Here is a 13,409-nt window from a genome sequence, read left to right as displayed (position 1 = left end):
TCACGTGCTGCTGCCAAAATTTCAAATGAGTAATTTTCTCTCAAAATAGTACATTTCCTCAGCTTAAACATTTGATGTTACCTGAGATACATTGTGATTAAACTGTAGTTTTATGAGAGATGCATGTCATTACACTTTGTCAGCTTCTTCAGAATTGGGGTTGAAACTGATGGAAAGCTCTGTACTTGGACCTGGTGCAAAGCAAACCACTTCTATGCCTGGTGGTTCCATTAAAAGTGCTGAAAGTGAACCAGTTTATGTGAAACTTGAAACACGCACTGTATAACATGCACCAAATAGGTCGATGTCAAAACAGTGCTTTCACAAAATATATTAAACACAAAAATGAATTAAAATATGGCATTCACTGGAACAGTGGTTCTGAAACTTTTTTTTGCTAGGCCCCCCTTTGTTTTACAAGAAAATCTTTGCGCCCCCCACCACCTAAATCCCCTAGTTTATTTCACACCTCAAACATTTAGTAAACCAATTAAACAAATAAAAGCTGCAATAAATTACAGGTAGCAATAAACTACTAACTGTTTTTTGTTACATCCACATCTACACGGGTATTTTTGAAAACGCAGCTTTTTCTATGCGTTTGGACCTTTCGTCCACACGTAAACGCCGTTTCAAATTGCCGAAAAAGGAGAACTGTCAGATTTGGAGATTTTCAAAAACTCAGTTTTTGTATTTACTTGTGGACGAGGAGTTTGTCAAGCAACGTCAAAAGGTATGTGCCTTTTTTCACGTCACGCTGTGCGCCATGTTTACATGAGATGAATTTCTACAATGGCAGATGGATAATCTTCCTATCTGCAGTTTTTACACGCTTACATATACACACGCAGTTAGTGTCCCTCCATTTAGAAAGACAGGCGCCATGATGGAATTATTTTACGTGTAGTTGTTTTTTTTCCTGTGTGATAATATTCAACATTACTATTGATACATTTTTCAAAAAAATGCAGCTGTGCAAAATGGTTTTAGAAACATAAACTAGTGTTTTTCCGCGATTTGGACAGGGGGAACAAATTGTGGCAGGATCACCCTGATATTATTTGTATCCCACTGTAACTTTACTGTATAAAGAGCTGTATAAAAAGCCTCCAAAGTTTCAGGAGTTGTAAGCCAAGAAGTGTTTGTGAACTAAAAATCAAGAATGCGGGATACTGTCCATGATAGCTCAGTAGGTAGCGTGTTTGCCCCATAATTGGAAGGTCGGGGGTTCAAATTTGCTGAACGGCTATCCTGAGCAAGGTACCATTCCTACAAACTGCTCCCCGGGCACCTGATGTGGCTGCCCACTGCTTCACTGAGTGAATGGGTTAAAGGCAGAGAGAGTAATTCCACCCCCCCCCCCCCCCCCCCCCCCCCCATTGATTAATAAACTATACACACACAAGAAGTTGTTTAACTGCAAATCTAATCCCTGCAATATCCCAACAGCACATCTCAGTGTTACTACATGACAAAGAAATGCAGCTCAGCATGATCCTTTGGTCTTAAACTGTAAGAAGTAAACATAAAACGACAGTAGTTTTTTTTTTTAATTACCCAGACTGCCCTGTAATTAGGAAACTTCTCTATCATTTAATTGTCTATTACTTCGTAGTATGAATGTCTGTGGCAGTGTTTTTATTAGCAGCACAGGCAGCTGCCAAAGCTATGTAAATAAAGTCCAAATTCTATGCCCTCCACATTTTCCAAAGACATCTAGTAGGTTGGCATCTTTCCTGGATCAAGTCTGACCTCCGGGCCGTATGTTGGACACCCCTGATTTAAACTGACTGGAGCTGAAACTGCTCATTTCTTACACAGTTGTACAACAAATAGTCAACAATGTCCACGTATGTCACATGCAATGCTTCAAGTACCTTAAATATGCATTATTCCTCATTGCCAGCAGGGGGTGACTTCTTTAGGCATACATGAGGTATGTGAATTCATACATTAAAAAAAACAAAACACTGCCATTTGTACTACAAGTGGGGGGGATTTTTTTTTTAAGTATACAGCTCACATGCAGACTGATATCCATGAGGATTGACACAGATGATCATTAAGCTACAGATCTTACAGTCTGACTTGTGAGTGAATGAGTTTCCCACTGTCGATGGTTTTGGTTTTCTGCAATGTTATACAACACTTTCAAATCAGAGTCCAACAGCCTGTAGCTAACCATCACGAGAAGAAAAATATATAAACTTTGGACAGTCAGAGAAGCTATGTACTTATTTGGTTTCCATGCTAAGCTCACCTAATAGACTCCACTTTCACATGCATCACAATTTAATGCCTGGCTGATCAATCATTCCAGTCTGCATATGCGCACTGAAGAAAAATGAAAGATCTCAGTGGATCAAAGGTAGTTTTCAAATAAACTATATTACAATGTATACAATATTAGTGATTGAAATTAAAGCAATTCACTTAAATCCATCTGCTGTCTACAGACCACACTTTACTGTGTAGAGATCTGACTCATTACACCCATTTTCACTTGAAAATAAAAGCTTTCCACTAGTTTTCACATGGACAGCTTTTCATGTGACGCAAACTTAAGGATAGAGCAACTTATGAAAGCCGAACATTTGAATTGAACTAATGAGTTAAGCTCAAAGTAAGGTTTCCTGTTCCAAAGTAACTACACAATTACTGAAAATGGTGTTTGACAGTCACATGGCTGGCAATCCCAGCAGTGTAAATATACCCTGACGTGTAGGAGTGAAAAGATCACCAGGGACTGGCTTGGTACAGTTTAAGTGGACTGACCGAGACCTATAAAAACGCCACTAATTTTAGGTGTAGGATGTGGCTGTGTAATCTGAAGTAAATGGGATAAAACATGGGCAAGAAAACCCCTGTGGGCCCTCATGCTTTGTGCTTCCATCAAATGAGGTCTTGGTCATTTGTTTTGACAACCTTTACCAGACTTGACCCAAATGTTCAGTTTATCGGCAGAGAGCTTGCTGTTTAGAGAGAGAAAAAGAGACACATTAATATCAACAGTACTAAACAAGACTCAAAAACAAAACAAAACCAGCAGATGCTTTTAAGTCAAAAGTACTGTAAATAAGATTTATTTGTCCAACATTTCTCAAAGGCCATTTACCTAAAACAGTATGTGTTCAGAGTTATGTACACATTTACACATTTTTTTCCACGTACAGCAGATTTTTCTGAGTATGTTAAATATACATTCCAACAATATATACAAGTTATAATTCTTAGACTGTTAAACTTGTGTTTGCATAAACGAGAAGCTATTGTCAGCCCTTAAAAATGCTGCGGGAGCTATGCTGACAGGATCAGCAGCTACAGATGTTGTGGAGTAGTGATGAAATAGGATCACAAATACCATTTGATACCGATACTACCTTTAAAAAAATACCAGGCCACGATGGCAGCCGCTTGTCCAGCCTCTTCCCCTTCCACCAGCAGAATCCACTTTAGCATAAAGAAAAATAGGTGGCGCTAAATGAAAGTATTCTTTTGTACAGGGGTGCAGGTTCACAAAGAGATTAGTTCTACAAAAACTGAACATACAAAAAATTGTCTTCCGACAGATTATTGCTTTTCCAATTTGAGACGATATAAGATCACTCTTTGTGGACCCGCACCTTTATCTTAACATCTTAAGATTAAAGATAAAAGACAATTAAGAGTAAAACCTAATTAACTTTAATCAAGTTATTTCCTATAACAACAATCCATATGGAAAAGACGTGCTCAAAAACTAGCAGGAAAATAAAGTTATAGAAACAAAAACACTGGCGTCGCGGCTGAATGCTATACCCTGTGAAATAAAACAAAACAGAAAATGTCTGTTCTTGTCTGATCCTTACCATGGAGTCAAGCAGACAAAGGCGTTCTGAAAGCCACTCATCCCGCATGGTGGATCAACCAATTACCTAGAAGAAACTGTCAACAAGGTTTAGCAGCAACATGAACTCCATCATCACACAAAAACACATGCACAGTTCTTAGGTAATTAATCAATTCAAAGCGTTCATCCAGCCTCAAGTTCAGCACACTGAGCCCCATCAAGCTCAGTCTCAATATCTGAAAACAAAGAGAAGTACTTGACCCTACATTTTGAGCACCGTGCTTGCACTCTCTGCACACTTGGTGCAGAACTCCACTGAGACATGATTCTTGTCCACATGAAGACACACGCCACCAGATGTTTCTTTTTCCTCCACTCTGGCCCATTTCCTGGGCAGGGCGTAGTCGTGCTCGTTTGAGTTGGGCCCCTGGAAAAGTGAGGAAGATAATTTCATCCCATTCACACCGCTCAGCCTGGACAAGAGCTGGGCTAACATGCTCTCATTTGCCAGCACAGCCCTCAAGTACCTGGTTTCATCTTCCAACTCTTCCACTCTCTTGGTCAGCTGAGAATTTTCTATTTTGAGCGTGCTATTTTCCGTTGAAAGCATGCCGATCTTCTGCTCCAAGCTATTGACATATTCCTTCTTCTTGAGACGATTTAATCTGGCAGCGATTGCATTTTTGTTAGTCACGTGACTTGACTGTTTTTGCCTGCTGTTCTGGGAGTCAGAGGAATATCTCTCAGGAGATGAGGCAGTTGAAGCTTCAAGCCCGGAGTCTCCATCTTTGGTGTTGTACACACAGAGATCAGCCAAATCAATATTGAAGAGCGAGGATGAAGCATCTCTGTCTAGTGTCCATTTTAAGTCTTCAAACAGGTCATCAAGCTCTACTCCAGCAGCATCCACATCTTTAACTCGGAATCCGTCACATGGAATCGGAAGATCTTTCATACTTTCCACATCTACCGCCTCAACCTCTGGAGACTGCACTTTTGTGTTGGTGACAGTGCGACTTCTTCTAGTGATCATTGTGGTTTGTCAGCTGGACTGCAAGAAACCTGTCCACAAAGACCTGAACATGTAAAGACAGAAACATACAATTATGTTGGCGTAGATTTGATTACCAAACAAAGGTAATACAGTAAACACAGGCCAATGAACAATAACTAATTTACAACTGTACAGAATAATCCAAACATTTATAAAATTGTCGGCATAGTGTTTATTTTCTACCAAACTAATATGAAAGACGTTTAGAGTATTTTCCCGTTTGGGCTCGAAAAATAAGTCACTCCTATTAAATCACTTATGAACCACTTCGTGTTAGGTACTGGCACATTCTCCTTACAGGCGCGCTGAGATATCTATTGCTTAAACGTAATAGGAACTTATAATGGCCTCTTGCTAAGCTAAGGCCTAGCTTTACCTAGCCTCTTGCTAAGCTAAGGCTCAGCATTAGCTTCACCTACAATAGGTACTTTTTACAGTAAGTGCTCGACAACACACCACAGAAAGTCGTTTGTTCAATATAAAGATACATTTCCGCATTATCGCAACATTCGCAGATTGAGATACCAAATAATAACATCATCACAAATATTAAGGGCTCTGTCAGCAAGCTCACTATAGTTCTATAGTGAGCTTGCTGACAGAGCCCTGGTTGTCCTAAAACCACGTTCGCCTTACCGCCAAGCTAATATTCGTAAAATACGGTTAGCTTTGATTTAATCAGTAATGTTCTGATACATTGAAAGAGAGAGTAAAATATATCCAAGACATACAGTCTAATTCATTTGAAAGTTGAAGTATAAAACGTCCTCTTTTACCGTCCGCTCACATGCTTCTTAGCTGCGGCTAGCCTTGCTAAAACACTAAGGCGCTAACTCATAATGACGCAGCACACTAGTTCTTCAACCGTGTACTTACCTCCCTTTTAGGGAAAACGGCAATAAATGCTTTTGGTATATCCGTTGATTAAATTACCAAGATTACAGATTGCTTATCTGTTTCCTTTTTCTGAAGAATCCGAAATTTTAAACAGAAAACAACACAGAGCAGTCCAAAGAGTGTAACCGAATACCTTCACAGTCAGTTCAGACGACACTTCCGGAAAATTCTTCTTCTTCTTCTTCTTCACAAGGTTAGCAAACATCAAAATGGTGCATTACCGCCACCAACTGGTGTGGAGTGTCCGAAAAATTCATTCAAAATAAGAGCCTTACAACGAACCATTTAAGATGTGCATTTCACAATGGCAAGTCTCAATACTCTAAATTTAAGCAGCGTTTTGTTGCAGTCTCAATACGACGGAAAATCGTACTAGTAGTTCATAGCCTTGTTACTGTAATTACCTTCTTTTTGGTCTAACCAATGACTGTAGAAATGACTGTTTTCTACCAATAAGCTTCAACGTGTCCGGGTCTCTGCTTGCCCATGTTATCACTAAGATTCCCTCTATTCACCACATCACCCCTGTCCTGAAGCAGCTTCACTGGCTTTTGAAACTAGGGTGATGTACACTAACCTCATTTAGTCGTGGTCATGTGACCTGGGTGTTTAGAACCTGTTTCGAAACATCTGAGCTTCAGAGGCCCGACACAGTTTCAAAACATCTGAGCTTCCCATCTTTCCCACCTCTAAGTATTAATGACATGTTAGGATAAACATATTATCTTAATGTATCATTTTGAGACTAAAATCAAATTTTAGACATTAAATTCAAAATAGTATTTTGAGGATAAAGAGGATAAGATGATTTGAGAAAAGCCAAGTGTGAGTCAGTTTCCTTAATTCTGGAATGTGAGTTAAGCCTAATCTGATTGCAAAACCTGCCAGACAGCACAGGATATAAAAGCAAACAAAAAATCCTGAATCAAAAATGTAATGGCTTACAAATTCCGAGTTGCATTTTTTTTAACAGTGCAATTTACTCTCAGAAATAGAAGATATAATTTTCCAACTTAGAGAGAGATGTCAAAAGGTAAACAGTGAATAGATTCAAGGTCTTTAAGTGATATGTGGTGTACTGCACTAAACGTGCTAAATACAAGACTTCACTTCATAATGTAGCAGTGGTTATGAGTCCATCCATTTGGATGGGAGAAGCAAGGTGAACATGAAGGAAGCTGGCAGTCTGAATGTGCAGTGGAACCAGGAAAGGTGGCATGGTTTTGCAATTTGCAATAGAGCTGGAGGTTATCCAAGCTCTCTGTTGTACCTTTAACTAGAGGCAGATCACAATTAGAATTAGAATTAGAACATACTATGCCAGCTTTATTTATAAAGCACTCTAACATAAAACCAGGGTTCACAAAGTGCTGTAGGCGGATTGATCCAAATATTGATCATATCAATACCAAGTCTGCATCGGTATCGGATCGATACTAGCCTGGTGAGATTGATTCTTTACTTCCGCTCTTGTTTGCAATGCTGTGGTTTTGGCAAAGGCCAAACAGCCAGGTTGCTGGACTTGCCGTTCCTGTGTCAGCACAAAGCAGGCACACTTTGCTCCCCCTCCCCCCTCTTGTGTTTAGATGTTGACATGACATGACTTGGACGCTTTGGGGGTTGTTAAGTTGTTTACATATTATTTATATTTTCACCAGCTGTTTTTGTATTATAGTTTCTTAACAGTATTTGTTTGTTTTAATTTGTTTACTGGTTTGCATGCACTTCATCACTAAATCACTTTAAGGATATTTGCACTGTACAAGACTTACAAATGTGGATTGCACAACACTGGACATCATATTTCTTCATTTCCATTCAATACTTGTACAGCTGCTCTTATTATATATATATATATATATATATATATATATATATATATATATATATATATATATATATATATATATATAGTTATTTTATTTTCAACTTTAATTTATATATTTTATCTTATTCTTTCCCAGTTAAATTTACCCTTCATTCTTTTCTTTTTTTTCTTTTTTCTTTTTTTTTTTTTTTGCCTGTCCCGTTTGGCTCTTTTGCCATCAGAATTGTTGTCTAAAGGCAAAGAAAGATGCCCAACGGATTTACTTTACCAAATTGACCATCCCAGCCTTGCCGTAATGGTCCATTTGATTCACCTTTTATTGTTTATTTTATTTTCACTTACTGAATACGGGACAGACTTGACTGGGGGAAAGAAGGGGAGAAAGAAAGAGGGAAAGAGAAACAGCTGAGAAGAGGGACGGGGGAGAAGGGCAAAAAACAAAAACCAACAGAATGAGCAGAAAAAAAAAAAGAAATAAAAAATGCATATATTACTTTTGTAAACATATGCTTACAACCACTTACTGGACATGACACAGACCTGCCCTCTGTAATATGATCGTTTAAGTGAGACACTAGCTCTTTCACTGTTTGGAAATGGCGGGCACATAATGAAACCGCACATTTTAAATCTGCAACAAGAGCTTTAGGAGTAGCTTGAAGTGCAGGTGCATTGTGCACACGATAAAAATGCCGCTTGAAAGCAGAGTATGTGGTGAATGTTTGGCTGCAATTGGCGCCAACACATTTAAAAAAACAACAAGGCTCATTCTTGTGTACTCTGCAATGTAGTACATAGCCTCTTAATGTGACCAATACCTTTTTACAAAAGACGCAGATGATCATTTTTAGTATTTCAAAAGTTTGCCTTTGCTTTTCAGCTGAACTAGCATGCTAGCGCTAGGTTATTGAGCATTGGTCTAAATATCAACTGGTGCTTTTATCTCGAAAAAAAAGTTGCCAAGATATTAAACTTACCGTGCAGACTTTCTGACGAATAAACACAGATCCTCAAAAAAACACTTGAATTCGTATGTTTGTAATTTGTCCTAAAAACGTAGTTGCTAAAAGTTCGACGTTTTCTTCTCCCGTCTTCTCTCTCGTGCTGGCTTGTTAGCTATAGTCATGAACTAGTGAACTAGCCACGAACTGTAAGTTTGTTTAGCCTGTAATAATGAGACATTGCTAACCTAACCCAAAAAAGTAGTCTTGTCTAAGTATCACATTGCCATTAAAAGAAACATAAAGAATACAAGCATTACTTAGTCGTTAAATAATAATTTCTTATAGGTTACTCTACAATAGGCTGCAAATAGCCCGAATGATTAAAAAAAACCAAAAACATAATGTACACAATTTTAATTGTATATTTTTATATAGCCTATAAATAGAGAGGCAACCTCTCAGGTTCACAATGACATCTTCTGTGAAAACATTTTTATTAGTCCTATCCCTGAATTTGCATCATTTCATGAATCATGTTAAAAGTAGGCCCAGTACATCCATGCAGTTGTAAAGTGCATGGATATATATAATACATATAATTCTTGTATTTTTAAAAACAACTGACTAAAACTATAATTTTTACAATATTTGCATGTCAAATTAACATAATTGTTTGGTTATGAGTATTAAGGTATTTCACTGTTTTTATTCAAAGTATTTGTAGTTTTAACCAATAAATTTGATTATAATCACACATTTAATCTGACAAAAGCCGAATGACGAATTAGTGCTTTCAGTCAGAGATTGAGCATGCACCGGTTTATTGTATTTCCAGACTTGCTTTCGGCACAATTTACAGTGCGCGCTTATGGGCAGAAATCTGTGCCATCAGAAACTGAATTTGAATAAGTTAAATTTGAATTTGAATTGCTCAGATTGAATCTGAATTGTAACTTGAATAAATGCTTTTGAAAACTGAATTTGAATTAGTCTAATTTGAAATTGAATTTATGGTTTGAAAATGATCATCACTAAATTGAAATTGCATTTTATATTTTGAAAATGAATTGATTTGCTTTGAAACTGCATTTTATCCTTTAAAAATTCAGCTCTCGAATAATTTCAGTTTCACTTCTCACCATTCAGCTTCAGTTCTACAATTCAATTTCAGTTCCAAAATTCAGTTTTTTGGAACTTACATCCGGTTCCGGTTCAAGCGCAGATTAATAGAACTACGTTTTACTAGCGGACCGAAAGTGTTACTGATGGGAATCTACAGCGTCTTGAGCTGAATTAAGACTTCAGAAGTCATTCGTCATGTCGAATGACCAGCGGATAAACTCTCAGGTTGGTAATAAATGTATTACATGTATAAGAACAAGCGTCAAGTTAACAAATAATAGCCGTAAGGTAACTTTTATGCTTATTGTAGCTGTTAGCTAAAAACGCTAATTTAGCATAGTTTGCCCTGAATTCAGCTTTGACAAATATGATCGACTGTTTCTAGTAGAATTCCAAAGTTGTCATCTTGGACCCTCTCAGAGTACCCCCTCTGTATGCTTGCAGAGACCCCTACAGTAGGGAAACATGCAAAAAGGTGTCCAAACCTTTGTATTTTAGCTTTATTTATGTCTTACACAGCATCCCAACTCTTTAGCTAACTTAATAACTTTAGCTAAAGTGAATAGTTAGTCTAATTCATTAGTGCAGCATTACTGGGTCACCTCTGTTTGAAGTGATATAATATGATATACAACTATCACTGAAACAGCAAACTTTGTAAATAAGAATACAACACTTCTCATTCTCTAAACGTTTGGCCACAGCTGTAGATTACACTATCAGTGCTTGTTCACTCTTGACAATGATTACATTTCAAAATTTACTTTGTGCATTTACAGGTAAACAATATCTAATATTTTATCTAAATGACTGCTTTGTCTTTGAAAAGGGTGAAGAGCTTGAGGCCGGTGACAGTCCAGTTCTACTCTAAGTACATCCTTACAGTGGCTCACAGGACAAGGCCACATTCCTGTCCTGCCAGAAGAGAAGAGAAACTTCAGAGTCTTCATGCAGTTCAACCACACCTGTCATATTCCATATGACAGGGGTCTCAAACTCCAGTCCTCAAGGGCCAGTGTCATGTTTGAGACCCCTGCCGTATGGTGTTCATGCTGTTTTCCACCCCCCATTTACAGCATGTCTGACTGCCTGTTCAGCATATGCAAAAATATATGATGAGTTTAAGCATGTGATGACTAAGGCCTTCCATTATGGTGTTTGTCATCACATGTCACAGACATCTGGATGATCATTTGGAATAAACAAAACTAAAAACTTGTTACTTCATCTTTTATCTTTATTATTATTATTATTATTGTTCTTATTTTACATTTTTCATTGTTAGGCATTGGGTTTATTTGTAGTAGTCCTTTCCAACGTCTTTCCCTCTTCCATGTTACTGTGTCAGCTTGTCAGCATCTATTTGGGTATGTAAGTGGAACAGAAAGTAAGGAAATCCAAAGTGCCATTAAAACCAGGAGAGGTTCTTATATTTCAGAAGAAGGGATTAATTCAAAAGAAATGACCTCAATGCCATATTTTATTTAGGAACCCTAGAGAGCACTTTGCAAAATAACACATTCTTATAATTTCACCCTCAGATGAGCCAAGCTACAACTGTCAGGGAAGGTGATGTAGGTACAGAGCATATGAGAGTGGTTAAGTTAATGTCTCTTGTCTAGATGAAGGCACAAGAGGGATCAATGGCAAGGCGTAGAGATTCAGTATCTTCAGTCTTCAGTGGACACTCCATTTCTGGCACAAAACACCTGTAAAAGATGGTCGATTTAGGAGGTGACCCGACAACTTCAGCCTGTCAAACATATTAATGGAGCAGTATGCTTTAAAAAAAAAAATCTAATTAAGCATGCACTCAGTACCCTAAGAATTATTATAGTAGTTAAACACAGTGATAGTTGTATATCATGTTATATCACTTCAAACAGAGGTGACCCAGTAATGCTGCACTAATGAATTAGACTAACTATTCACTTTAGCTAAAGTTATTAAGTTAGCTAAAGAGTTGGGATGCTGTGTAAGACATAAATAAAGCTAAAATACAAAGGTTTGGACACCGTTTTGCATGTTTCCCTACTGTAGGGGTCTCTGCAAGCATACAGAGGGGGTACTCTGAGAGGGTCCAAGATGACAACTTTGGAATTCTACTAGAAACAGTCGATCATATTTGTCAAAGCTGAATTCAGGGCAAACTATGCTAAATTAGCGTTTTTAGCTAACAGCTACAATAAGCATAAAAGTTACCTTACGGCTATTATTTGTTAACTTGACGCTTGTTCTTATACATGTAATACATTTATTACCAACCTGAGAGTTTATCCGCTGGTCATTCGACATGACGAATGACTTCTGAAGTCTTAATTCAGCTCAAGACGCTGTAGATTCCCGTCAGTAACACTTTCGGTCCGCTAGTAAAACGTAGTTCTATTAATCTGCGCTTGAACCGAAACCGGATGTAAGTTCCAAAAAACTGAATTTTGGAACTGAAATTGAATTGTAGAACTGAAACTGAATGGTGAGAAGTGAAACTGAAATTATTCGAGAGCTGAATTTTTAAAGGATAAAATGCAGTTTCAAAGCAAATCAATTCATTTTCAAAATATAAAATGCAATTTCAATTTAGTGATGATCATTTTCAAACCATAAATTCAATTTCAAATTAGACTAATTCAAACTCAGTTTTCAAAAGCATTTATTCAAGTTACAATTCAGATTCAATCTGAGCAATTCAAATTCAAATTTAACTTATTCAAATTCAGTTTCTGATGGCACAGATACGCGCTACTCTGTTTTTTGTCAGACTTGAAATAGCCGAAATACCTTCACACTACGGAACTTCTATGGCTCTTCCGTTCGACAATCTCTCCGGCATTGGAACCATCATCTGTTTTCTCTTCTGTCACGCTCTCGGCACGGCGGCTGGCTGCTTCCCAAACAAATACACATGTGCGGCTTGGCACTTGTGCTGTACGTAACAAGTCACGTGACGTGACGTTGCGGCTATGATTGGTTCGGCTCTGCGCTAGTTAATTTGGATTGGCTGTTCTTTTTTTTTTAAGAGGACAAGAGAGATGAGGCCAATCGCAATAGTTTAAGTTTTCTATCGAGAAAAAGTTATTTCGCAATACATATCGTTATCATTCTATCGCCCAGCTCTACTTAGGATACAGTGTGCAATACAAGGGGAATTCAGAAATAGTTACTGGGACTGAATTACTATGTAATAGTTTATTCATAATTATCTCTTTCATCTTAAATGTAATCCCAACACTGAGAAATACAAAAAAGTAACTATTGAGGTTATTTTTTCAAGTTGTTACAAAAGATCCAACTACTATCAAAGCTTTTTTTTAAAGCTTTAGCTCTTAGCAATGTAATGTGTAAACCACTTATTGAAGCCTAAACAGAAACACATGAAAGGAAATCCTGTTTCTTTATTAATCACCAGAGCATGTTGCATAAAAAGAGATGATGTGTGCTAAAGTCAGGGTTTAAAAGCCGGACAGTGTTTTTTGTTTTAGTTTTTTGTTTTTTTACACAACACCAGAACGACTGCAGGTGTCCGTAAATTGCGGTATTTGAGAAGAGGAGCAAGAATTCAGAAGAGGAGAAAGCATAAAGGGGGTGACTTTTTAAAAGTGTCAGGTAATTTAAAATGCAAAGTTTTTATCAACTCAACAAACATCAGCAAACACACAAACTTGTGTGCAGCGTGTAGTTTGTCACACAGTATGTTGCTAGCGCAAGCTCCAGCTGCTGTATTTCACAGGGAAAGAA

The 13,409-nt window shown here is 37.6% G+C and overlaps 1 protein-coding gene across 3 annotated transcripts; it reads right to left on the bottom strand.

Moving 5' to 3' along the window:
* Positions 1–1,380: 1,380 nt before the first annotated feature.
* Positions 1,381–5,929, bottom strand: crebzf (CREB/ATF bZIP transcription factor). 3 transcript variants are annotated; one of them, XM_085345148.1, is made up of 4 exons: positions 5,760–5,929; positions 4,096–4,905; positions 3,849–3,924; positions 1,381–3,450 (listed from the first exon to the last, which is right to left on the bottom strand). In XM_085345148.1, exons 2-3 carry the CDS (start codon positions 4,860–4,862, stop codon positions 3,915–3,917), a joined length of 777 nt encoding a protein of 258 aa, XP_085201274.1. In that variant the 5' UTR covers positions 4,863–4,905; positions 5,760–5,929; the 3' UTR covers positions 1,381–3,450; positions 3,849–3,914. The 3 variants fall into 3 exon arrangements, with proteins under 3 accessions (XP_085201274.1, XP_085201276.1, XP_085201275.1); XM_085345150.1 differs by having other exon boundaries at positions 3,849–4,905; XM_085345149.1 differs by having other exon boundaries at positions 1,381–3,924.
* Between the last annotated feature and the right edge of the window lie 7,480 nt (positions 5,930–13,409).

The sequence above is a fragment of the Diplotaxodon limnothrissa genome, linkage group LG20, assembly GCF_057381915.1.
Source record: "Diplotaxodon limnothrissa isolate DT_005_m linkage group LG20, D_limnothrissa_male_GT1.1, whole genome shotgun sequence".
NCBI classification, from domain to species: Eukaryota; Metazoa; Chordata; class Actinopteri; order Cichliformes; family Cichlidae; genus Diplotaxodon; species Diplotaxodon limnothrissa.
This window is presented reverse-complemented; position numbering and strand designations above follow the sequence as displayed.